Source organism: Passer domesticus, chromosome 14 (assembly GCF_036417665.1).
Source record: "Passer domesticus isolate bPasDom1 chromosome 14, bPasDom1.hap1, whole genome shotgun sequence".
Lineage (NCBI taxonomy): Eukaryota > Metazoa > Chordata > Aves > Passeriformes > Passeridae > Passer > Passer domesticus.
The window spans coordinates 3,450,988-3,477,276 of record NC_087487.1 but is presented as its reverse complement, the minus strand read 5'-3'; the positions used below and the strand labels follow the sequence as shown (position 1 = coordinate 3,477,276).

The 26,289-nt window shown below is 46.7% G+C and overlaps 1 protein-coding gene and 1 long non-coding RNA gene across 5 annotated transcripts in view; one reads left to right on the top strand and one right to left on the bottom strand.

The window, feature by feature from the left end:
- CSNK1G1 (casein kinase 1 gamma 1) overlaps positions 1–26,289 on the top strand; it is a 97,862-nt gene that overhangs the window by 16,931 nt on the left and 54,642 nt on the right. For 2 of the 4 annotated variants that reach the window (XM_064388442.1, XM_064388439.1), the window contains exons 2-3: positions 2,960–3,067; positions 24,490–24,917. In XM_064388442.1, coding sequence (XP_064244512.1) covers positions 24,740–24,917 — 178 coding nt within the window. In that variant the 5' untranslated portion in view covers positions 2,960–3,067; positions 24,490–24,739. Of the gene's footprint in view, positions 1–2,959; positions 3,068–21,994; positions 22,017–24,489; positions 24,918–26,289 lie in introns of those variants that run through there. The other 2 variants (XM_064388441.1, XM_064388440.1) reach the window with 2 other exon arrangements.
- On the bottom strand, positions 1,543–8,573 carry LOC135280496 (uncharacterized). The gene is made up of 5 exons (XR_010347401.1): positions 8,269–8,573; positions 3,139–3,282; positions 1,984–2,094; positions 1,730–1,822; positions 1,543–1,623 (listed from the first exon to the last, which is right to left on the bottom strand). It is a non-coding gene; the product is annotated as an uncharacterized LOC135280496 (long non-coding RNA).

Here is a 26,289-nt window from a genome sequence, read left to right as displayed (position 1 = left end):
CTCATTCTGACCCTACTGTGGGCAGGGACCCCTTCCACTAGACCAGAGCCCTGTCCAATCTGGCCTTGAATACTTCTGGGGATGGAGAGTCCACAGTCTGTTCCAGTGCCTCACCTGGAAGAGGTAAAGAACTTCTTCCTCAAGTGCTCTTCGAGGGCTGACCAACATGCTGCTTGTTGGCCATGTGCTGCCAAGAGACCACTTTGCTGTGGTCCTGTTGACTGGTGCAGAGGGTCTTCTCCTGAAGAAGGTGTGTGGGAGCCATGCCCAGCTCCACAGCCCTGAATGCTTCATGTCCCCCTGCCTTTGGCACTCTGGAAAGGAGGTCACTTCTTGCTGAAGCGCCTGGGACAAAGCAAAGCATCCTCGTGGAAGGATCCTGCACGACTCCTGCATGGCTGTAAAACATCAAGGCCTGTTCAGCTCCAGGTGTGTCTGTGGGCCTGAGGCCTCTCTGGAGCTGTCCATGCCAGGACATGTCACAGGAAATGGGCTCAGTGTCTGAAGATGCCAATTAAGTGCAAAAAGGGTTCATTATTTGTCATGAGCTAGAAAGGGTCCCACTTGCCACAGTGTCAGACTTCCTCTTTCATTGTTATTTTTCATTCTGCCGTATTCTTCCCTTCACCCAGGGACGTGGTCCCTGGATTCTCCATAATGTCAGTCTTTGGACATCAAGGCTGGAGGGAAAGGGAGAGGCTGGAGCTCGTTACCATGATAAACTGGTGCTCCAACAGGGCTGTCCACATATTCTCACTTGCTAAACATTGCTTTTTGCTGCTGCCAGAGATGCCTTTCTGCTCCATGCCATGCTTGCAGCCAGACGAGGTTCCTGGCTTCTCTGGGTGTATGGGATTTCTGGGTGTATGGCCAGGGAAAGGATGGAGACCAAGCTCTGCATTTTGAACCTGGGGTTCTCTCAAGATGCTGGAGTCACATCTGTGTGAACGTGGGAGTCGTGTTTGCTGTGCTTCAGGTCAAAAGGTCTGCTAAAAAAAGGTCTTGAATGAGGTGGGGATGGGTTTTGTCACTTGGCCTTGCCAGTAGGAAGTGGCAGAGTCTGACTGGCATGGGGATTTTCCCACGTTACACTTTGATCCTCTGTAACGTGCTGGTCATCTTGTTCTTTGAGCAGAACATGAATAATGCCTAACCCCTGGTTCAAACCTGAACCTTAGGATGGCACGAGATGATTTATTTACCTTTATTCCTAAAGTGAATCATTGTACCATGGAGTGTATTATAAATAGAGTCTTCTGTTTCGCTTCCTTGTTTGGAGTCACCACCAAACATTGGGATTGGTGTAAGGAAACTGAGTAAGTTTCTGGCCAATAAACCCATCTGGATTTTTTTATGCACAGCTTTTGTTTTTCTTTCTAAGTTTAAGTAGGGCATGTTCCAGGTGGCAAGACAGCAGAGCTGAAAGGGTGTTCAGCATTTAAGTATGTGGACTGTCATGTTAATGGGATGCTCCAGTTTTTTGCCCAGGAGTGGATGACGAGTGACTAAATAAAGCTGCAATCTCTGTTTTCCTGTGAATAGGTGCTTGTGTTTTCCCTTTATTTTAGGTCTTGGTTGGTTTGGTACAAGTTTGGCTGGTTCTTCCTTGCTGCAGCCTCTGACCTGGTCAAATAACTTGGAATTACTTCAGTATCAAGTAGAACAAAAGTTGGCCTTAAATGCTTCACAGTAAATTTTACATTGAGGGCTCCATTCAGCTCCCTAATACCTTTTCATTTGAGAGGAGTGTGTCATTGCTTGTGCACTGGAGTAGTGGTGTGTGTTCCTCACAGTGGTGGTTGGCTTCATTCCAAAGCTGGTGCTGGATAATTGTAGAGGAGGATTAATTAATGATAGCTGTTGGGAGCTCGTGAGGACTTTCAAAGTCTGCTACAACCCCACTGAGCAATCCTCGAGGCTTCTGGAGGACAGAAACCATGAACAACATCAGAAGGGCACGGGTGTGACTTGGGCTGCACTGACCACAAGCTCCTGAAAGGACAGGTCAGAGGTGGACACCAAATTCCCATGTGCTTCTGTCAGTGGTGTCACTCAGCAGCACAGCCACAGTGCCTTTGGTCTGTCTTGCACTTCCTGTTGGAGAAAGCAAAAACACCCTCTGTTTTAGGACATTAATATGGGCCTTTACTGTTACCTTGCTGTAGCAGTTGGAAAAATAAGGATAAAGTGATAATCTAGCTTGGAATACTCATTGAGGTTCTGGTTGCTCATAGCCTGTATAAGGGAATCTCCTGTGGTGTTTCAGAAGGATCTTCTTTAGATGACTGTCAGAACTTAAAGTTGCTTTTTTAAATTTTCATTTCTGTTAGAACTCTCCATGTGTTTTCTTCCAAAGGGCATTACATGCCCGAGTTTTGAGTGCAGAACAGGCTGTCTCTGGTTGCTCTGGGCAGAGTTACCCAGAAATAGTTCCATTTCAGTTTGACTTCCACACCTGTCTTACAGTGCACTCCCCTTCAGAAATTGCTGTTTGGACCCTGTGCTCTGGAGGGTGTTTTTTAAGGAAGAAAGTCAGAAACAAACAAAAAAACCTTGTGCTTCCTTCTGACCAAAGTGCCTGAAGCATGGAGGAGATGGAGCCAGCCCAGGCACACTGCACCAAGGAAGTTCAGGTTTGGGAACCCGTTTCCCCAAAACCAAACCTCCAGTTACTGAAGAGACAGGAATATGTATTTTTTAAAAACACACTGTCTTCTGAAGTTCACATTATTTATTGCATGGAAAGCTATGAGTTTGCCCTGACATTGGGTAAGGAGAATGATTTTCCTATGAGCAGAGGGGTTGGGCTCTGTTTCATCCCCAGTACTTGGATGCTCCCATATCCAGCTGAAACCAAACAATGCCTTTTTTGTTTTTAAGCAGAATACAGTAAGATTGGAAGTCACTGGTGTAAACTGTTGCATGGAGCCTTCCTAAAGTGTGTTTTCTTCCTCACCAGGTTCAGTACAGATATGAGTGCCTGGCTGCTCTGCTGCTCCCATGCCCCAGCGCTCCCTGCCCTGTGATTTTGTATAACAAGCCTAAGAAGTGAATTACACATCAGGTGGTGAGTGTCAGATGTTCTGGAGTGTCTTAGCCTGGAACTCAAATATTCCTTCCTAAAAAACCCAAACTCACCTGTATTTGATAGGAGGCACCTCCCTTGTGGAAACAGGGAGAACTGGGGCTGTTCATCCTGGAGAAGGGAAGGTTGCATGGACACCTCAGAGAACATTCCAGGATGTGAAGGGACTACAGGGAAGCCAGAGAGGGACTGTTCATCTAGAACAAGACAAGGGAGAATGACTTCAAACTAAAATAGGGGAAATTTAGGTTAAATACAGTAAAGAAATTGTTCCCTGTGAGGGTGGGCAGGCCCTGGCACAGGCTGCCCAGAGCAGCTGTGGCTGCCCCATCCCTGGAAGGATCCAAGGCCAGGACAGGACTTGGAGCAGCCTGGCCTAGTGGAAGGTGTCCCTGCTCATGGCAGGGGATGGAACAAGCTGATCTCTAAGGTCCCATCCAACCCAAACCCTTCTGTGATTCTTTGATTCTCTATTTAAGGCAAGACACTAAAAATCCAGTATTTTATCTGAATTATCAATAAAATATCTGCCAAGCCTATGGAAGGATGCTTAGAGACCCAAATGTAAGTTGTTCAATTCTTATTCCTTATTTCCATTTTGATTTTTTTTTTCCTCTCAGTTTTGTCAGCATTTTTCATCTGAAGTCACTTATCTGGGAACCTACATCCCTGATTTCCTTTCCCTGGCATTATTTTTAGAAAGACACGTGTAGAGCTGAGAAGTAGGTAGCTGCAGTGTTGCTTGTCAGTGACTAACAAGGAAATTGGGCAGGATTAAAGGCAGGGAGAGTCCAGAGTCTCTTGTGGTGAACTCAGAGCAGAGTTGTTGTGTTGTGTGTATAAGTGTGTTTGTGTGACAAATAAAATAAGGGCCAGGTTATCCAATCTGTAACAGCTCACCCATGGAATGAGCAGATAACTCAAAACTGAAGTTGTTGGGAAAATCTGCCTCTCCAGAAATCAAATGGAATTGTATTTGTAGGTGAGAGTGTTGGACTGATTCCAGTGAGGGTAGATCCCTTGATTTCATGAAAATAAACCAGGGAGTGTTCTGGTTTGGTGAGGGTGGTGACCTTTAGGAAGTGCAAGTCCCTGCTGAGCACAGGGGGGTTTTGGGGTGCACATAAAGGCTGAAACTGTCATAAGAGTTCCCTTTCTGGACTTCTGAAAAAGCATTTAGGTAGTGATAAACAATTTTTTCTCTGCAGACTAAGTGATCCTGATTAAGCCATTGGGATGTTTTGTTTAGGGCCGTAATTGTGCAGCATCCTTTGGGAATGCTGTTTCTATTTTTGGCCAAAGTGATGCAACAAAATAAATTCTTTTAAAATTATAATTTCCATTTAGAATTTTCTCTGTAGAAATTTTCATGAGCTCTTGCCTTTTGGTAATTTCAGCTGGGGGTGGGAGGGAGCACAGTGGATGGGCCACAGTTTCATCTTCTCAGCAGCTTTCTCCTGGAGGAGAAATCTGGTTCCAATTTTGCTTGATATTGTATCTCAAATTATTTTTGCAGCTTCATTCCCTAAAACCAATTTGTCTATTTTTGGTGACAGTAGTAGGAGTGTCATTAATTGTTGAAAAGTGTTTAGTTTGAGCAGTTCAGGCTGGTGCAGTACAGTGCTTTAATATCTTCTATGAGCCCAGCAGAGGCTGTTTCTTCTGCCTGGGCCTTCTTTCATATTTATTTTTTTTTCTCAGAGAGAAGCCCCTGCAGTGTAAAGCTTTGCTGTTGTGATGTTGTGGAGGGTTTCTTTTGGAGCTGAAGTCACTGGCTTGTTTTTCTGTATCCTGCCTGTAAGATGTCTGGGATCTTGGGAAGTTTTTTGCCTCAGATATACCTATTTCCCAAATTCGCATTCCTAGCATGCTTTTTCACTTGGGTGAAGCTTGTTTTCTGTTCCTGCCTCCTTTAATCTTTCTGTATATTTTAATTTAGTATTTAAAGACAGCTGTTTTTCCCATTCTGTGACTTCCACAGGTGCTGCTGTGAGCCAGCACTCTGCCTCATGCCATCCCTTGTCTGTGTGTCCTCACCTGCATGTTCCCTGCCTCAGTTTCCCCAAGGTGCACTGGCCTGACTTCTTCCCAGCCCCACTGAAGCCAGTGCCAGATGCTTCCCTCCCTCACTGTGCTGCAGAACCAGACTTTATCCATGTGAGTGAGGAGCTGGCTCTTGGCACTGCCATAGTGTGCTCAGTCAGCCATGTCCAGCTTGAGGAATTTGGCCTTAGGTGTAAATTTTTTTTCCCTGGGTGGCATAAATGAACAAGAGCAGCAGCAGCTGCAGCCTCAAGCTGGTGTCCAAAGGCAGGGAGACAGGTATGAGGGCCACAGGTGCCTCCTCTGCACCCTGCTTGCATCCTGAGAGCAGCCCTGGGAATGTGGGGAAGCCTAAATTTCTTTTTGTACCCGGAGCTTTCTAGTTGTATTAGTCATCCATCAGGCTTCTGGATTATTTAAGTGCTTAAGCACTCCTCAAAAAACAGCAATATCTATTTGTAGAAAGGTACATCGTGTGAAGTGCAATTCCAGTATGTTAGAGCTGCCTGCTGGAGGTGTTCTTGGGAATTTTTGCCCTTCCAGTTGTGGGACTTCAGGAGCTGGAGAGCCCCCATCAAAGCTCTGAAATCTTAAAGGCTTCTGGTTGGTCTTGTGGATGTGTATGGTGATATATTAGAGCTCCTCTCAACTTCTCCCACGAAATCACTGCTCCTGTTCAGCCCAGTGCAGCCTCAGCTGGTCACTGTTGGTCTCCAGACATGAGAAACCCTGAGGAGAAGGTGATCTGTAGCATTACGGGGAAATATTCTTCCATTAGGCATAGGAGAACTGACTCAAACAGTGAAAGACCAAAACCCTGTAACTCTTGAACTTGTTCTGTCTTGAGCTGAGTGTGAAAGTGCCTAAAGCTGAAATGGCCCATTTTTAAGCTGTAATTCATCTGTCTGTGCTGTTGCCAGAAAATCTGTAGGACAGTTGCAGTACAATTATATCCTCATAAACTTAGGGAAAACTCAAATCTTCATGGGTTTTGTAATGCTTGTGAGTTGACTTCATTGTATTCTATAACCCAGAAACGAAACATGAGGTTTCATGTAAAGTTTTGAGATTCACAGACTGGCAAAAACACTTGTCCTTGCTTATGCAGTCTGGCTTTTATGTAACTCATTATTTTTGCTCAAATGTTGCAGATAGTCGGTTTCCTCTAGCAACAGCCACCAGATGTTTCACTGAACAAGACTTAATTCTTTAAAATTGACCTGTGAGAAATGTGTGAAGGCGAAGAGGGAGGCGGAACAATTGTATGCCAGTGTGATTTCCATTTCCTTGCTAAAACCCCACTGCAAGCCTTGCAGTTTGATTCCAGCAATGAGGGATACCGATTTTTGTGGTGTACTATGAGGTTTTTAGTTTTTAGGTCTGTGGTTTTTAGTGTTTCCATAAATGTGGTGTTGGGAGCTGGGGGATGGGACCAAGCTGTCTTACAACTGTTATTGTTACTTGGGCAATTAGCACTACATGGATTAATTCTATTTGGTGGATGTGCCACTGTGGGAGTCCTGCTGTCTGTAGATCTGTGATCAACCTTGTGCTTTGCTAGACTATTTCATATTTCCATGGGAAACTAACTCCTACCTCAGTTTTCCAACTGGGGGAAGGGAGTGACCCAGTGGGGTGTGTGGTCATGGTGGTCACTGCAAGAAGTTCCCAGCAGCTCTTGTGTCTGAAACTGGTCCATCCCCATTCTAGGGATTTGTCCTGTCCATCCAGGACCACTTTGTGTGGGAGAAGATTGCCCAGGGATTCTTTGCTGGGGGTGAATTATCTGCAACCTGGATTTTTGAGTCTGTTGTTTTATTGTCCAGGTCTGCATAGACTACATAAATCAAGGCAGAGCTGTGCCATTTCCCTTCCCCACAAGGATATCTTGCTCCCATTTTGCTGCTTCTTGTGCAGTTTGGGCATGGATGTGTGCACAGGACAGATGATGTTCAAGAGGAAATTTACTGGTCTGTAACTGGTGATAGCTCTGTATCTGAGAAGTAAGGAATGGGTAGAGAAGTTCAGCTCTGCAGATATTTTCAATATTTTGGAGATGAAAGTATCTCAAGGCCAGGTTGGATGGGGCTTGGAGCAACCTAGGCTAGTGGAAGGTGTCTCTGCCCATGGCAGGGAGATGGAACTGGATGAGCTTTAAGGTTCCTTCCAACCCAATCCAGTCTGGCATTCAGCTGGCAGCCAGCCCTGCAGTTCTGGAGTTGACTCACTGAGAGGTCAAACAAGTGCCAGAGCTGGTGAAAAGGAGGGACTTGAAGGTGTTTGGTGGATGGAGCACCAGGAAGGTGCCTTTTGGGGTAGCTGGATGTTAATTTGATGTGTGTGTACCAGGCATGCCTGTTTGGTAACCTGGTTCAGCTCTTCAGTCAGAATTATCTCATCCCAGAATTACAGAATCAAGCAGATTGGAAAACACCTTTAAAATGAAGTCCAACTTTTGACCAGTCACCACCTTTTGAACCAGAACAGAACACTAAGTCCTACCATCAGTTGTTTCTTGAACACCTCCAGTGATAGTGACTTCCCCACCTCCCTGAGCAGCCTGGGAAGAAATTCCTCCTGATGTCCAACCTAAACCTCCTCTGGCACAGATTGAGGCCATGTCCTCTCATCCTCAGCCCAAATGAGACACCTAAAGCCTGGCTTTGCCTCCCACTCTCCTTCCTCACTGTAGCCATGCCAGTATGGAGCTCTCACTGCTCGTGGAGCTGCCCTGTCCCTCCCAGCACTGTGGGAGATGTGACCCTGACCCGTGGCTGCAATGCTGGGAGGCTCCACTGGGCTGGACTTGCCTTGTCTTTGCCTAATTTCAGCTTTTAGCCTGTCTCAGCCTGGCTGCTGAGCCACTAATGCTCTGCTCATGGTCTGTTCCATCCCTGGAATGGGCTGGAGGAGCCTGAGCTGCTCTGTTTCAGGCCCGTGGGATGCTGTGGGGCCATTTGAGGCTTCACCTGAAGGCAGCTGCTGGTAAGTGCTTGTAGACAGGATAGAAGATGTTGCTAGGATAAACTGATTTTTATCTGGGAAGGTTTCCTTGTTGCTCACTTCCTTTGGGTCATGACTCTGAAGGTGTAAACACTTAATTGTTTTAATTCTAACGATTAGGAGCTTTTTCTCATTACCTCAACTTCTCTTTCTGAGCTTCAGCACTTCCAGATGATTGAGTCTGAAAGACTAAAATCAAATCTAGAAGGGACCTGTCCTAGTGAGTGGCATCCCTGCCAGTGGCAGAGGGGTGGAATGAGATGAGCTTTAAGGGCCCTTCTCACCCAAACCATTCCATGATTCCACGAGTGTGTGGATTGCTGTACATATGGAGCTTTGACCCACACCCAGACTCTGTGGTTGTGCTGTTGTAAACAGAGTTGAGAAGGCTGGTTTTGAGCTGTGCTGGAGGCTTGGTCTCACTGATGACTTTACTGGGGAAAAAAACACTACCAGGAAAACTAAAGCTTGATTGCTAAGTTTTGTACCTGATCACCACCTAGATCAGGTATAAGCTGCTTTTTATATATGTGTGTGAGTTGGGAAAATTGTCATACAGTACCACTGGCCTTTTCTTAGAACAAACAAACCCCACTGCTAGCATGTACCTATCACAGTAATCCAGGGAATAATCCCTGGAAAAGATTATAAAATCTTATTAATCCTTTCATTTTCTCAGCATGGGGGTGTGTAAGAGATGTCAGAGGATACTTGGGCATCTTCACCTGTATCTGGTGGTGTTTCAGGGGACATCAGAAGAGCTTGGCTCCTGGAAGTGGCATCTCCTGTCAGATGTCCTTTGGTGTGAGTGATCCCAGGTTGTGCTGTGCAGCATCTGCACGTGTGGAAGAGGAGAGATCAGCTGCAGACAGGGACTGTCCAACCTCCTTCCTGGGCAGGTGATGTGATTTCTACAGGCAAATACATGGTGGTTGTAATCTTCTCTTCCTCAAGCAGCAGCAGAGGTTTGCAGAGCTGTAAATCACTTCAGGGAGTGCAGGTAATGAAGCCAGGTTCCTTGGGGACATCAGACTGGTACTTTATAGATGTGGTCAAGCAATGATCCATTGCAAACAGGGGGTTGATTGTATTTAGGTAGGTTGTTTCCTTTTCCATGTGCAGCTTCTCCTTGTCCTGAGATGCAGCCTGGGAGGGATGATGGCCAGACCAGTGTTTGATTGAGAGTTTGCTTTCCATTGTAATGTTGCCTTCAGGTTCTGGGAGGTCTAATTTTTAACATTTCCTGTAGCAGGAGGCAGACAGTTTCCTTCCCACATAAACTTTCTTCTCCAGGTGAATGAGAATCAAATCTGGGCAGTTTCTGTAACAAAACAGCATTCTTCCAATTCTTGTTGTCTTGCCTATCAATGGAAATGTAAAATGGGTTAAAAAGACCTTTTGTGATGCAGATGTTTAAGTTGGCCACAGTGAAATTCTATCAAGTTTTGCTTTTTCTGGGATGCCATCTTCGGGGACATGGAGGTGTGGCTGACCTCAAATGGGCTCTGAAGGTCACATATCCAAGAAGGGATGAGCTACCTCTTGTGTCCCAGGACACTGTTCCCTGAGCTGTGGGATCAGGAGGCTGCACAGGTTCACCCAGAGCAGGGTGAGGTCAGTCAGGGGGGGAAAGCCAGTCCAGCACCATTGCACTGATGATATTGCAGGTTCTGAGATGGTCTCTGAGCCCTTCCCTCCAACACGGAGCATCTCTGTGCTCTCCCTGTGCTCCCGAGGGCTTGGCTGCCTGGGGCTTGTCCATCACACCTGCATTGTCATGGCATCAGCTTCTCAGGAATAATCTGAAATGCCCTTGTGCCACCTGCCTGTTTTCATGGTCTGAGTGAGAAGACTCAGCTAGAAATAGCCTGAATTTTCTTCCGCGTGTGGTGATTCAAAAGGGTATTTTGTGGCTGAGTACAGAGCCATTTTTGGGTTTCAAACCACAAAAACAATGTTTGAAAAAGTGCCTGAAGTACTGGGCTGTTGACTAGAGATGCAATCTCAAGAGGTGCTGTCTTTTCTTGTGCAAGAACTGCCTTGTAGGCAGAAGAATTGGGCTTGTTTTTCCAGCTTTCTCAAGGTCGTGTTGTTGGCATGGGAGGGGGGGGACAGGTGCTGTAATGGAGTAATTACTCTTGGAAATACAGTTTAAGATGGCACCTAAAGGGGATCTGTGGTTGAGGCAGGCAGGGTTCCAGTGAAGGATTCTTAGAGCTCAGCCTGTATTTAAGTGAAGATTTGGTGGTGGGGGAGGATTTTAGATGGGAAGTTTGTGGCTCTCAGAGGGCAAAGAGGCTCGGTAGCAACTGGCTTCTGCCATGGTTTGGAGGCAAGTCCTGCATGGGACACCCCTCCATGTCTTGTTTTAGATGATGGTGTTAAAACTAATAGGGTGGAAAAAGGTGGTGTGTCTCTGCTCAGTGAGGTTACTGCCTGTGAAATCAGTGCTGAGGGTCAGTGTGAAGAAATGTGCCAGCTGTGATTAGTCCAGGGCCATGCAGTGCAAGATAAAGGAATGCTATCATCAGGATGTGCTTCCCTTGGCTGTAGATCTCTGTGGGTCCCTGGGTGGCATCTCTGCTTTGTTTTAAACAATAAATTTAACTCTGAAGTCCAGATGAGTGTGAGAGGTAGAGTAAACAGCTTTCTCCTCCAGCTCCAGAGACTTCCTCTGATCATCGTTCCTTGTTTTCTTGCAGGGCATTGGCTTCAGTTTCTCTCATTGCTAATTCAGGGAATCCACAAGGTGTTTTATAATCTCTCTGCACCAAACTGTTGCTATATCACAGCTTTGGTTCTTGAGGAACCTTTAGGCTTCTCTCTGCAGTGTCACTAATTTTAAAGTCATTCTAGGATGGGAAATACAGTTACATGGAGCTGCACACACTTCCTAAAGCTTCTGCTGCTGGAGTAAGTGAATTCAAGGATCTCTTAGGAAATGCAATTTCCGTTCTTGGATGATCCAGTATCTAATAAAGCCCAAATTCTGAAGTTCTTTTTCTCTGAACAGGGATAACCACCTCCATTCCCATGTGGATTCTTTTGTTATGCTGCACAGCTGAGCTGGTACATCATTATTTTTCTCACTGAGGGAATATGTGTGGATAGGTCTCCTATCATTTTATCATAACAGTGGAGAAATTCAGGGTCTTTGAATTCTTTGTTAAGTGGGATTGATGCCAACTTTGTGTTGTGGCCAGCAGGCTGGTGGGAAGAGGTGACATCCAGAGACCTGGAGAGGTGGGAAACTCATGGAGCTCAACAAGGCCAAGTGCAGTGTCCTGCCCCTGGGCCAGGGCCATCCCAGCACCAACACAGGCTGGGTGGAGAAGGGACTGAGCACAGCCCTGGCAGCCCCAAACCCCAGTGCCCTGCAGCTTGGGCAGCAGGGAAGGGGGGAATTCTGCCCCACTCAGGTGAGACCCCACCTCCAGCTCAGGGCTCCCAGCAAAGAAAGGACTGGAGCTGCTGGAGAGTCCTGAGGAGGCCATGGAGATGCTCCAAGGACTGGAGCCCCTCTGCTCTGGAGCCAGGCTGGGAGAGCTAGGGGTGTTCATCTGGAGAAGGCTCCAGGGAGACCTCAGAGACCTTCCAGGGCCTGAAGGGGCTCCAGGAGAGCCGGAGAGGGACTGGGGACAAGGGATGGAGGGACAGGACCAGGTGGAATAGCTTCCCACTGCCAGAGGGCAGGGTTAGATTTGATATTGGGAAGAAATTCTGTCTGAGGATGGGGAGACACGGGCACAGATTTTCCAGAGCAGCTGTGGTTACCCCATCCCTGGAAGTGTCCAAGGCCAGGCTGGACAGAGCTTGGGATAGTGGGAAGTGTTACTGCCCATGGCTGGGGGTGGAACAAGCTGAGCTTCCAACCCAAACCAGTCTATAAACACAGGAAAAGGTTAGAAACTTCTGAAACAGGAGTGTTAACATATAAGTCTAATGCCTTGAGGAATGCAGCAAAATCCTTGTTTTTGGTAACCACAAGCCTTCACTCTTGTCCATACCAGTGGGTATTTATAGTTTTAGTTGTGTGTGCTTTGCCTTTCCTTCCTAATGGATTGCTGGACCACAAGTGGGTGGAAGATTTGTTTGTTTTGGCACAATATTCCCTTTACATGGGCACGTCTGGAGCTCGGAGCAAACGGAGCCAGGCCGTGAACTGTGCAAAGTCCTTAACACAGGGGAAAGGAGAGAAGCAGGAAGAGTTGTCATGTAAAATTACCTCTCTTAAACTGAACCATCCCTTCAGCTTATTTCCGTGCTGCTTTACAGGCTGCTTCCTCGAGCTGACGTTGCTCCAAAGGCTGCACTGTGAGTTTGAATGTTTGTGTCAGCCTGTTCCTGCCCTCCCTGGTGTGCTGGGTTGGTAATCCACTATCCCTCCTTTGGGGCATTGAGTAGCTCCAGTGGTAATGCTCTTCTGGCACAGATTGTAATGGATGTAACCAAAACAGCAAGGTGACCTCAGAAAGGGAGCTCAGGTGTTCACTCACTGTTGAAGTGCCTTTGATTGACCTGTCAGATAAGCATCAGGCACTGACACCGTGCTGAGATGCTCATAAAGGGTTATCAGTGTCAGGGACAGCAGCTGACATGAATTAAATCCACTGCCATGACCTTAACACAGCAGCATTTCCACAGTTTGGCTTAATAATGAAAATAAATGTGTCGTTGAAGCTAGATGTGGCTTTGGAGTTACTGCTTGTGACTTGAAAAATCATAGTTTATGGAATATCCTGAGTTGGAAGGGACCCACAGGGATCATCAAGTCCAACACCTGGCCCTGTACAGGACACCCCAATAATCCCATGTCCCTGAGAGCATTGTCCAAATAGTCCTTGAGCTGTGACAGCCTTGGGGCCAAGACTATTCCCTGGGGAGCCTGTTCAGTGCCTGACCACCCTCTGGGGGAAGAATTTTTTCCTAATATCCAATCTAACCCACCCCTACCACAGCTCCATGATAGTTTTCTCCCTATGCAGGAATTTTGGAGATTCCAGGTGTCCTTGTAGGCATTAACACCCTCTTGGGCACATTGTCCATCACCCAGTGCAAAGGCAGGTGATGTCTGACCACCCCTGTTTGCCAGCCTGTGTTCAGAAGGGATAGTGATGCCTTAACCAGGCTGATCCTTCACAAAATTTAAATTTGTCCCTTGACTGTGAGCTTGCGGGGGGAAATTTGATGACCTTGGTGATGCCCATGTGAGAGCTGGATGGGTATTGGCAAGAAGATGTCTCTGAAACTTCTCCAGACTGTCGCTGTGAGAAACCAGAGCGTGTTTGTTGCCGTCTCTGGTGCTGCACATGCTACTTGGATGTGTTGTGGTGTGTAGGATGGCTTTACAGGAGTGCCAGTGCAGAGACTCCATCTCTACTGATGCTGCTCCACCTGGAGCACATGGACCTCATCTTGGCATCATTTTACAAAGAAGCTGCACCTGTGAAAGCACAGGTAGAAAAACCACAGTTGTGGGATGGTGCTTCCTACTATACCTGGAAGGAGCTGAAATACCCATCCAGTGTGTGAAGGCTTCTGAGGAGCTGGCAGCTTCAAATTTGAGGAAGAAAAAACCCAGAAAGCCAACCAACAGCACAAACCTTCAAGTATTAGGATTTTTTTAAAGCCATGTGGGTGCTCTTGGAGTGTTTGGTGGCTCCTGCTTGGCTTTCCCCTGCGGGCGGGCGCCATGGGCCACTTCCTTGTCTGATTGAGGAAGGAGCTGGGCACAAACATTTCATTTCTGTGAACAAATGCAACTGTTTGTCTGTGTATTTGGGGTTTACAGTGCCTAACTGCCCTACTGAGGAAGTGCAGATTTTTATGGAGCTGATGGTGTTTGTGTGGGTGTAGCCACCAGCACAGAATCAGACCAGTAACCAAGGCTGGACCTTGCACTGGGGAGGAGGCAGCTCAACTGCCAGCAAACAGAGTGACCTTTGCCTCATTTAGAAATAAATGAACAAAAATAAATTACAACAAATGAAAATTTAAAAGGCAAGAGACAGGGTCTAAACATCTTCTGTCCTGCCTGCAAGGGGGTTGTGCTTCTCCAGGGGGTGTTTTGCTTGGTCTGGATGTGATTCCTACCTCCTTTCAGTTGCATGGGTAATCCAAATCCTTCTGGCTGCTGAGCTGCTTCATCAGGACACAGAGTTGGGAGATCTGGGAGATACAGGGAGTGTTATCAGAGAGGAAGGAAATGATGGCTCTTTATGTGACCTGTGGGATAGGTGGATTTTGGGGTGGGACAGCTTGTTTTAGGGCTGCAGTGTTGACATCATGGAGTTTGTATAATCCCATACCAGGAAGGGATTGCTGTAGAAGGTTTCAGGCTTTGAGTGTAACAGTGCCTTAAATACCAAATTCTGGCAGTTTTTAATGGACATTATCTATCCCAATAAAAACCTTCCTCTACCAAAACAGAGGTGGCAAGTAACCAGAGTGCTGACAACAGCATTGGGTTGCTTAGGCTGAAGCATTGATTTATTAAGCCCAAATTAGCAGGATTTATTATGTAGGGGTTGTGGTTCTTACCTTTCCAGTTCCCTTGTGCTCTAAGCCTCATAAGCAGGTGAATGGTTAGTCATCCCCATCTGACAGCAATTCACCTCCAAAAAAGCAGCCCATTAAAGGCTGGGACAGATTTCTCTCCCTGTGTAGGTCTCAGGTACATCATTTCCTTTTCAAGACATGGCTTAATTGCAAACAAAATATGTAGGTGATGTCAGTCAACTTCCTGCCAAATGTCTCATTATATGAAGAGACAGCGGGGTCTGCTCCTCTTTCCTTGACTGCTGGAAAAGGCAGAATCTTCATGAAAGGGGAAGGTAACGTTCAGGCATTAAAAGGAAAAAAACATGGACATTAAATCATGGACTTTCAGGTTTTCTTGTGTTTTCCCTTAATACACTCCCATATCTCTCTTGGTGGCATCACCATTACCATTTTTTCAAGAACTGCTGTTGTTCCAGCTCTTACATCACCATGTTTCCAGTTTATTACCCAGCTCTTACAAGGAGTTTTTAGTGATGAGCATCCTTGAATGACGTGTTTTGGGCACCATCAAGAGTCTGTGGGATGGAGTGACACAGACTGGGGAGGGTTTTCTTCCCCATTTGCTGTGGGGCATCTGGGCTTTGCCTGCCAGGCCAGGTCTTAAAGTTCAGCTGCACAGAGTGTACTTGAGACTTCTACCCACTCCACTGTTCTTGGGCATGTTCCCTTCTTATCTTTTCATCCTCTTTTTGTATGAAGCTGTGTGGTGGTGAAGAACAGCTGCTTGAGTCACTGTGGGGTCGTCCTTGGAATCACAGAAGGACATGGATGCACAGTCTCTTGCAGCCACACGAGCTTTGGCTGGTGGCTGCTGTTCATCCCTGCAGGACACACCTGAGCCAGGCTGAATCGTGCCCAATTCATGGTGTGTTTGGCACTCAGTGACTGAATCATCTCACTGAATTAGGTACTTGTGTGAAAATCCCTTTCTGAAGCCACCTACTTCTGGTGCACCCTCATAACTTCATTCCTGTTGCATGGAAGTGGAATCTTCTCCAAGACTGGTGTGCACCCCTACACTGGTGCACACTTGCACACTGAGAGAGCCCTTACACCCACGTTTGGAGCTCAGTGCTGTGAGAGTCCAGATGCTTTCCTGTCTCCTGAGCCATCAGGTACCAGCACTGAGCACCAGGAGGCTGATCCTGAGTCTAACCAGTGGTGTCTGAAGATCATTTTAGGAGCTGATATGAGACTTAGCAGAAGTTTGGTGTCATTTTGAGCTGAGGCAGCAAAGAAACCATTCTGCTTGCTTGTTCTCAGCTTTTGGAAGTGCTCTAGGTATTGGTGGGACAGAGAGGGGACAACCTGTTCCCATCAGGTAACCACAAGCCAAGCCTGGTGCTCTGGGGCTTTCTTAAGATGGAATACAAAGACCCGGCATCTGAATCCCACCTCACTGCTGTTCTGTAATGACACTTTTTATGGATTCTGGATGACATTTGACAGGAATGTGGCCTTCCACAGGGGAAACACATACCTGTTGGATCCTGGATTCACTTTGGACAGGGCCAAAAGGCTCTCAGCACCTCAGGGCTGGGTTCCACTAGCACAGCTTCTACCCACCCTTGCCATCAAGGTGTCTTCAATTTTCTGTGACCCATCTCCTCAACTTCACAAGGACTTTTCTTCTGGTGAGAGGCTTTTCCCCACCTCACACACACTGAAAGCTGCTTTGGCTCTAAACTTGATATTTGCATTCCTTTCTGAAGCAGAAGCATGCACTTCATGGTTTGGAGGCTACCAAGGTTTTTGGGGGTGGGGGGAAGTTGTGTTTGGCTGCCAAGTTCACCAGTCCTTTCAGGCTGTCTGAGCCTGTCTGCAGTTTATCCTCTGTGCTGCTTTTCCTTGCCAGACAGGGCGCAGATAAAACAGTCGTAGTGATTGAGGTGCATCTGTGTTAAATTAGGCTGTAAATCTGTAAAAGTGATGTTGCTGCCAGTGATCCAAGGCTGCTCCAGAGCCTAAGCTCCTGTGGTGGTCTTGTCGAGGACTGATACCATGAACTGCAAACTACATCCATCAACCACCGTGGATGCACCTGAATCCATGTGCTGTGGATTATTCCTTGATGATGGATGCACATGGCTGTCTAGAAGTCATCTTTGCCCTTTTCTTCTTCAAATCTATTGCCTGGAAGGAAGGGGATGGTATAGGGACATCTGCATCTCTCTTTTTGCTGTTAAACAACGTGGTATTTTAAGAAGAAAATTAAGCCTACAGGTTTATGATGCCTGGATATCAGAGAACTTCTGCAGGGAAAGTTGTAGAGCTTTTGCTGCTGGCAGGTTTTTCCTCATTTCCTCTGTAGCATCCCCATAAATACATATTTCTGCTGAAACCTGATCTATTGTGGCCTTACACAGCCTGTTTTGTGAGCAGAGGCTGACCACCAGACTCTTTGAGAAGCTGTTCAGAGATTGGACTTGATGATCTTGGAGGTCTTTTCTGACCTCAGTGATTCTAAACACTGGAAGGTAAAGCTGGGGTCAGCTGCTGTACTGTCAGAAGGCAGATCCTGAAAGTGCTGTTGGTGTGAGAGTGCCCTCCAGGCAGGGACAGCAGGATGCAGGACCCCTGGGATGCAGGGAATGCAGTCCTGGGGCTGCTGGGGTGTATGGACTGCATGGATGACAGGGATGTGCTGCTCACAGCCAGGCATTGGCACTCCTATGGGAATTCTACAGAGGGATGTGAGTCTCACATCTGCTCAAGATACAGAGGCACTGATCTGACAGTTGCACTTCAGCTTTTACTCTACCCAGCCTAAAAAAAACCCCAAAATATGTAGAGCTCAGGTTTCACGAGGGGATTTTTTCATTTTATTCCAGCATTCAGCTGTTCCTTTAGCTGTTCCAGCATAATCTACCTCTTCATAGACAGCACTAACCCTGTTTTTCTGACAGATTATGGTCTCTAGTCCTTTTTACATCTATAGGAATGTGCATCCCTGGCTGCTGGCACACGTTTGGCTGGGACTCAGTTTGGAGAGAGAAGTCGATGAATTGATCTCACATCACACAATCCACTTCCCTGGAAAATGCTCTATGCATTGTTTTGAGTCTGCTTTGTTTTGACTCTGCTCATGTGGAAGAACTAAATTTCCAACTAAATTAGTTTTCCCCTTGGAAACATTCCTGGCTTTCGTGCTGAGCTTCTGTAGAGGGGATTGGGAGCAAAGTTCAGGAATGAACTTAGAGAATGGGTGCTTGGATCACTCTCAGTGAAACAATCAACTGAGATCATTTGGAAAAGTAACTTGCTAATGTATTTAGTTGGGGATTATACAATTAATGTGCTTTAGCATGTTCACAAGGCCTTCAAGGAAAAGAGCTCTTGGAAGTTCCCTTTACTCAGAAGGAAAAAGGTACGAGTTCGTTTGGGTTCAGCCCTGTTTTTACAAACTGTAACTGGAGGATGCAAACTTGACAGTCCTGGGCATTTGTGAGTAATGAATGAGAGCAGTGATCCACAGTTGTCCATTCTTCTCCCTTCCCAGCAATATAGACTTAAATATTGTTTGTGTGCCTCCTTATTTTCTGCCCATGAAGTACTGAGCAAAACTAACTGCACAAAATGAAGATTAAATTGTTGGCTCAAATGATTCAACAGAAGCAATTCATAATGTTTATTAAGGCATCTGCAACCTCCAAGGTTGGGAAGAATCTCCCAAGTGAGGGGCATCTGACGTGATGTGCACCTGCTTGCTGGAGTTGGCAGCCAGCTTTGTCACTGCTGTTCCCAGCTCTAAATTTCAACAGAGAATTTTGACCTACTTTTTCAGTTTTTCTGTTGTTTTGCACAACATTGAGGACACTGAAACCGGGTCAGTGTAGTGCTGGTTGGGGAAGCACAGATAAATGCTCATCTCTTTGTAGAGGTGCTGCTGGGGTACAGCGGGGCAGTTGGAATACATCCAGTGGAAGATCCTTGAAGTAACCAGAAAGCTCTTGAGTGGGAGATGAAAAGGCAAAAAAAAAAAAAAAAAACCAAAAAAGATTTTTCTCATGTCTGAGCAGGGAAAATATTTGACTTTCCATCTTCCCTTCCTTGGCTTGGGTAATAGCCAAGCACCAGAGCAGGGCCCTCTGCCAGGTAACACCAAGAGTGTGGATCTGCTGGAGGGCAGGAAGGCTCTGCAGAGGGATCTGGGCAGGCTGGATCCATGGGACAAGGCAGTGGTGTGAGGGCCAACAGGGCCAAATTCCAGGTCCAGCACTTAAGTCACAAGAACCCTGTGGAACACTCCAGGCGTGGAGTTGATGTCTGGGAGGCTGCCTGGTGAAAAAGGACCTGTAATGGTCAACATGAGCCCAGGTGGCCAAAAAACCAGCAGTGTTCTGGCTTGTGTCAGCAGTGGGGTGACCAGCAGGAGCAGGGTAAGGATTGACCCCCTGTACTGGGCACTGCTGAGGCCACACCTAGAATCCTGGGGTCAGTTTTGGACCTGTCACAGCAAGGAGGACATTGAGGGGCTGAAGGGTGTCCAGGGAAGGGAACTGAGGTGGGAAAGGGTCTGAAACACCAGGAGCAGCTGAAGGAGCTGGGGGGGCTCAGGCTGGAGAAAAGGAGGCTCAGGGGAGAGCTTCTGACTCTGCACAACTCCCTGACAGGAGGGGCTGGGGAGGTCAGGCTCTGCTCCAAGGGTACAAACAGCAGGACAAGAGGAAACAGCCTCAAGATGTGCCAGGTGAAGGTTAGTTTGGATATTGGGCAAAAGTTCTTCATAGGAAAGTTTGTAAAAATTTGGAACAGGCTGCCTAGGGCAGTGGTGGAGTCACCACACCTGGAAATGTTCAAAAGATGTGTGGATGTGGCACTTGGGGACACGGGTAAGTGGTGGCAGTGGCAGTGCTGGGTTAATGGTGGGACTTGATGACCTTAGAGAGCTTTTCCAACCTTAACAGGTTCTGTGATTCTAAGATAGGATATTTGGTAATCTGTTCATTTGTCTCCTCAGGAGCAGGGCAAACATTAGAACTCTTCTCATTATTAGAACAGTGACTTTGTCAGGAGTAAGTAACGGGATGGCTGCAGAAGAAGAAAATTTTGTTGTGGCCAGTTGGAAGGACAGAAGCAGGATAACAAATGCAATGTCATGAAAGCAGGGAGATAAAAGCAGTGGGATGAGAAGGCTGTAAGGGATGTGAAGCCTGTGGAGATGTGTGTCCATGCAGAAGAGAGCAGAGCTGGGAACGAAGGCTTTCCTAATTGCACTTTAATAAAGGCAGAGCATTGACGCCTTGGAAGCTGTTAAGGCACACAGTGAGGCAGAGCATACAAAGCCAGCTTGATCCTCTAAACTTAGGGGTGTAAGCTCATAAAATGAGTTGGTAGATGCTAAAAACGTGAGTGAACACATCGTGTACGTCCTAGTTTCAAAATGTTTCTCCTTACCTGCAGCTTGGCTGCTCTCCCTTTTCCAGAGGGTGAGTGCTTTGTCCCAATCTGTGGCAAAGCCAGTGAAGTTTTCTGCTGCTGAAGGCTCTACTTTTTACACAGTGTGAGGGTGGAAGCTGGTGAGCTCATATCTGTGTGTTTATAACATGTCAGTTGAGAGCCCTGGAGGATTTTCTAGTCTTTGAAGTCATGTGGGAAGTAGCAGATCTTGTCTGGAAAGTGCTCTCCACATCAGGAGACTTACCAGACATATTTACAGAGGCACGTGGGGTGGATGTTGGAAAACCCAGTGGGAAGGCATGTGCCTTGTCCTAAAGCAATGATCCTGGAGCTGCTTTGAGGAATTGTGGTCCTGTGTCTGTAGAGAGCAGAGTTCACCTCTCCCAACAGAAAATGGAACTTTCCTGGATGTCTCTCCTTAAAAGATTTAAAAAGGAATTATGGGGCTGAATTCCTGCTTTTTAGGGTGTTGCTTCATCCATTTTCAGTTTTATTTCTGGCATGTAGTGACTCCTTCAGGGATCAAAACCACACACAGACCTGGACCAGGCCTGCTTGCTTCAATTTGAAAAAGGGGGTGTTCATTGACTATTTCAATTTGGACAGATTTCTGAAATTGTGCCACAAACTAAGACTTTGAGAAAACTTGTTCCTGTCATTGAAGGGTCTCCAGAGTAACTCAAGGAGGTCAAAGAAATTTTGAGTTCAAGGGAAGTGAGATTTTCCTTTGGGGGAACAAGGGAAAGGGGGAACAAGAATGGCTTTGGCTTCTTTACACCAACCTCTCATTTATGATGTCCTTTCCTATATCTTGAAGGGCTCCCCTCAAAAATTGTGAGGCTGTGTCTCTGTGCCATTTATTAAACACTCCTTTACACTGGATTGTGGATACCAACACAAACAGCAGCTGCCCTCCAGACCTGCCTGGAATTGTTCCAGTCCAGGCTGGACCAGGCTTGGAGCAGCCCTGGTCTAGTGGAAGGTGTCCCTGCCCATGGCAGGGGGTGGAACAACATGAGCTTTAAGGTCCCTTCCAACCCAAACTATTCCATGATTTAACACCTGGAAGCTGGTTTCTAGCTGTTGTGCTGCGGGTTTCTCAATGGAGGAGAGGTTGTGATATGGATTTGAGTCTAAGTGTAGGATACAGTGCTGTTGTTTTTTACTTAGCTAACTGTGCTGCAAGTAATTTCCTTTCAAGCCTGTGTCTTTCATAAATAGCTGTTCCTGTGTCTCCAACTGTATTGTAGTGAAATCAATCCTGGAATTGGGCTGATTCACCATTAGGGAAATATCTTCATGCAGCTCTGTTCAAATGGAAGTAACTTTGAGGAGCAATCTTGCTGAGTGGGTGGAAAGGTAGGAAGGAATCATTATAAAAAAGTTTGAATCATGGCAGGAAGTCATCCTGGTGTTCTGAGCAGCCTTTAAATATTAATGTGACTGACAGTCTGATCTTCATTCTTCTGCTGCTTCCCCTCCAAAGCTGACTTCTCTGCTGGTCCTCAAAGGCCATATTTGGTGCCATATTTACTACTTACACTTTAAGTAGGGGATAATGATGGTGTGAGATCTTTGTGTGATCCCGTGTGCCGGCAGCTGGGCTCTGCTCCTCGGCTTGGCCGTCATAAAGAGCTTCTCAGAGGTGTGGCTCCCTTACCTGCTGCTGCTCTGAATTCCTGTTTGCAGGAGGCTCTCAGCTGAGAGAGGATGGTTAGTGTTTGCAGACTGTCAGGCGTTGACCTTTCCATCCTTCTCCCCAGGGAGACCTGATCCAGATGGGGAGCGGGGGAAGGACGGAGGCGTGGGAGCTCATAACCCTTAACATCTTCCTTTGTGAGCCAGAAGATGTGTGGTGGGATTTGTGCTTAATTTGCCTGAGGATAATGGAGTTGCTTGTCCCATCTGAGATGTGCTGAGCAAGGTATAAACTGGGCAGGGGTTGTGCTCTTGCTGGAGATTTTTTTCTGTTTCCATTTCTGAGGTTGTAGGTAGTTCTCTGTCATAAATTATTCAGTCTTGATTGAAATAATTACTTTGGTCTCCAGGGGGAAAAAATTCTTCTCTGGCTTTGGCGGGTTCGAGTATGTTTTCCAAAGTGTTACTGTGTTTTTACTCATGGAATTCCTGTGTCCTGCTCATCTTTCTTAGTGATCCAACCCTTAGGAACACTGCAGCACCATGGAATCATTTATGTGGGAAAAGCCCTGTGAGATCTGAGTCCAGCCATTCTCCCAGCACTGCCAAGCCCATCACTAAGCCATGTCCCCAAGTGCCAGACCCATATGTTGTATTACATGGAAGATGATGGCTTTAACTGGAAATAAAACTGGAATGTTCTCTGTCTACTTCTCTTGCTATAGCAGACATAGACCAAATAGACAGATAGACCAAAACTTCCCATGCTCCAGTTTTATTTTTCCAATATTGTGTCAGGAAGACCTGTGTGAGTAAATCCACCTGCCACTGGAAGTCATTCTCACGTCTGGTTTGAGTTCAGCAGTAAAACTCCGTAGTTTCACTGATGGTTCTTTTTCATGTTGTTTGTTTTGAAGCCAGTCTCTCCTCCCAGGACAGGCTGGGGTGGAGTCCAGGCAGAGTGATTTTCTGATATCTGATAGAGCCTCATCCCTGCTCCTGCTGACTGGTTTCACAGGGCAGGCAGAGCTCTGCTGTGTCTGTGCCAAGCGTGGCAGCTGAGAGCATGTGGGGATGTCTGTGAGGAAAAACCAGTTCAGCCAGTTCACCGGTAGCGGATGCTTCCTGCTTATCCATATTCAGTTCTGAGTATTAAATCTGGAATTAATTTGAGGGACAAGTAAAGCTTGGTAATGCTAAATAATTTCTTGTACATGAACATCTCCAGCTCTTTTGTCTAGGCCAGAGGTACAAATGGTGTTTCACACGTTGTTTGGGAGCTTGCCACTCTGGTTTATGGCCAGACTGGTGGTGTGGCTGACACATGGAGGTTCTCAGGTGACCTGGTGATTGTCAGACCTCCTGGATATGCTGCAGACATGCTGTGTGACATTTCTGCAGGAAACCACGGCTGTCCCAAGTGACAAGGAGAATTCCAGTACCTAAAGGGGATGGACATACAGGAAGGCTGAGGAGGGACTTGTTACACGAGCAAAAAGTGATAGGACAAGGGGACTTCAAGGTGAAAGGATGTGTTTAGATTGGATATTAGGGAGAAATTCTTCCCTGTGAGGGTGGGCAGGCCCTGGCACAGGTGCCCAGAGCAGCTGTGGCTGCCCCATCCCTGGAACAGTCCAAAGCCAGGTTGGATGGGGCTTGGAGCACCCTGGACTAGTGGGAGGTGTCCCTGCCCATGACAGAGGGTGAAATTAAATGGGATGGACTTTAAGGTCCCTTCCAAGCCAAACGATTCTGATGCAGCACCTGTACAGATAAGACATCCTGCAGCCTTTCCCTTTATCATGCTGATTTCTTGGGAAGTGAGGGGAAGCTCAACCACCAGGCTGGTACCTCTGGACTGTCCTTGTGGGACAGGACCTCCTGGATCCTTGCAGCTCCTGCCAGTCTCCTTTGGTCTTCTCTTGAGCACAGAAGAACCATTTGGCCTGCAAGGGTTGAGAAGCATCTATGTTTCGTCTCCTTTAGACTGAGTTATCAGCTTTTAAAAAATATTTAATTGTGCTTTGTCTCTTCATTTTGGTCATCTCTGTAGGACAGCAGTTTGAATTAGCAAATATATCTGAGGTCAGTTTGGACTTCAGTGATCCTCGTGGGTCCCTTCCAACTCAAGATAATCTAGATCAACTTGAAAAGAGGTAAAAGGAAGGAGAATTTTGTTTAAGTGCTATAAAATTTTCTTCTCCTCTTGGCACCTTTCATTGGCCCCTTTGTTTTTTTTTATCTGGCTTTTCTATAGTAATTGATAAATATATGAAGTGAAGAAAAACCAAGCCTACACTTCACAGGGGCTTAAAAGGTGGGGTGTGGTTTCCTCACAGTGTCCACCTGACGTGCTGGTGTAGTTGGAATGGCTTTGGTTACTGCATGTGGTGTCAGTCCTGATAACTCCAGTGGAATCGTGGAATTACAGACTGATTTGGGTTGGAAGGGACCTTAAAGCTCAGCTGGATCCACCCAGCCATGGGCAGGGACACTTTCCACTAGACAGGTTGCTCCAAGCCCCATCCAACCTGGCCTGAGACACTTCCAAGAATGGGCCAAGTAGCAGCAGTGGATGGACAGCACTGACATTTCTTCATGACATCAGGGCTTTTTATCAGAAGGTTGTTAAGAAAATGATAAAGTTTTCATACAGCTGTTAAATTCCTCGAGGCCAGGAAAGTTCTGGATGTTGTACCTTTCTCACCTGGTAATTTAAAATAATGATTTTTATTTCATGCATTTCTTCTTTTCCCCAGGTAAGAAACCAAAAGCAACCTGCCTTTATTGAATTCTCAAGAACACAGCTGACCCTTTGGTACATTATCAAGATGCATTAGGAAACTGGATCCGGTGCCAAAAGAACTCCATGAATTTCCATGAATCTCTTGAACTCCAACACGGATACTTTTGGATATAAATTTGGATATAAATTTCTGTTCTAAGGAGAAGAGTGTGTACTCCAAGTCCTTTCTGCCAGCTTGCTGGCAGAGGTGTTTCACTAGGATCATGGACCATCCTAACAGGGATAAGGATGAGAGGCAGCGGACGACGAAGGGAATGCCGGGAAGGAGCGGCCACGGTTCTCGGCCGAGCTCGTCGGCGTCCTCCGGCGTCCTCATGGTGGGACCCAACTTCAGAGTGGGCAAGAAGATTGGGTGTGGGAACTTTGGAGAGCTCAGACTAGGTAAGAAGCGAGCATTTTAGTGGCCTGCATTATGCAAATTAGCATTTCACCACTGGAATACGAATGCATAAAAACTTACCCTGGCTCGAGAAACGCGTGCACTGTCTTGTTTCCCAAGTGTTGAGCTGCCTTATCCGAAGCTTCTGACTCAGAAGATGTAACTCTTAGCGTGATTTTGATTTGCATAAAGTCAAAGAGAATACACTGGAGAGGCCAAAGATGCAAATTTTGAACAATCCCAACAAATGATGGCTGTTCACAGTGCTGAATGTCTTGCCTAAGGTGAAAAAAGAATCTGAACTGTGAATTGCTAAATCTTGCTCTCAATTTTTTGTTTGTAAGCTAGAACACCCATTTAAAGGGATGGATAACACTCTTTCCCAGCACTCAGACTCAATTCCTTGTCCTTCTCTAACCTCACTGCCCTAATTTCAGCCCCGTCACTCTCTCCCTGCTCTGTCTGTGTGTTGGACTTGCTGGCGAGGAGCAGGATGTGCCGAGTGGCCATCTGGCTCCCTCGGCCAGCCCAGCATTTGTTCATGGTCTGTTGGTTTCCTGACCACGTCTTGCAGCTGGTTGCCCAAAACAGATGGTTCCACTGATGCATTGTTTGTTTAGGGCTGCTTGAGAGACCAGAGCAGAGCAGTGCACTGGGCTCTTAAGTCATCCTAAAAAAACAATGGTTGTGTTTTAAATGAGATGGGGAAAGCAGCTGGTGTTGCCTCACATAACTCAAGGGTCATAACACTACTGATAGTGTCTTTGTAGATTCCTGCTCAGAATCTGTCCTCTTAAATTAATCTGTGTGATTTCCCACTCCGAGGTTGGGTTGTTGCATCAGTACAGGTGCTGCTGTTCCATGGTGTGAAGATCAACCAGCTCACTTCTGGTGTGTCTCAGTAAATGGGTATTTTGGTTTCAGCATTGCATCAGAGTTTTATTGATTCACCCGAGCAGAGATAACACTCCTAAGGTGGAGAGAAACCAAGGGCAAGGGTGGAAACTCCCACCTGCCTGCACATGAGTATAATTGGCAGGTAAAGATAAATTTGGATCCTTACAGTGACATAACACGAATTGCTCTGTTGGATTCTCAGAGCTCCCCTCAGCAAACGTCACGGTCTCAGGATCCCCAGGGAGATGTTGAATTGCTTTGTAATCCAAGCTCTGCTCTGAGGTTTAGCAGCTCTAGTGGATCCCTCAGGATATATGGCTCTTGAGTTTATTCACCTGGTGCCCAAATCACAGAATCACAGACTGGTTTGGGTGGAAAGGCACCTTAAAGCTGATCCCATTCCACCTCTGCCATGGGCAGGGACACCTCCCACTGTCCCAGGGTGCTCCAAGCCCTGTCCAGCCTGGCCTTGGGCAC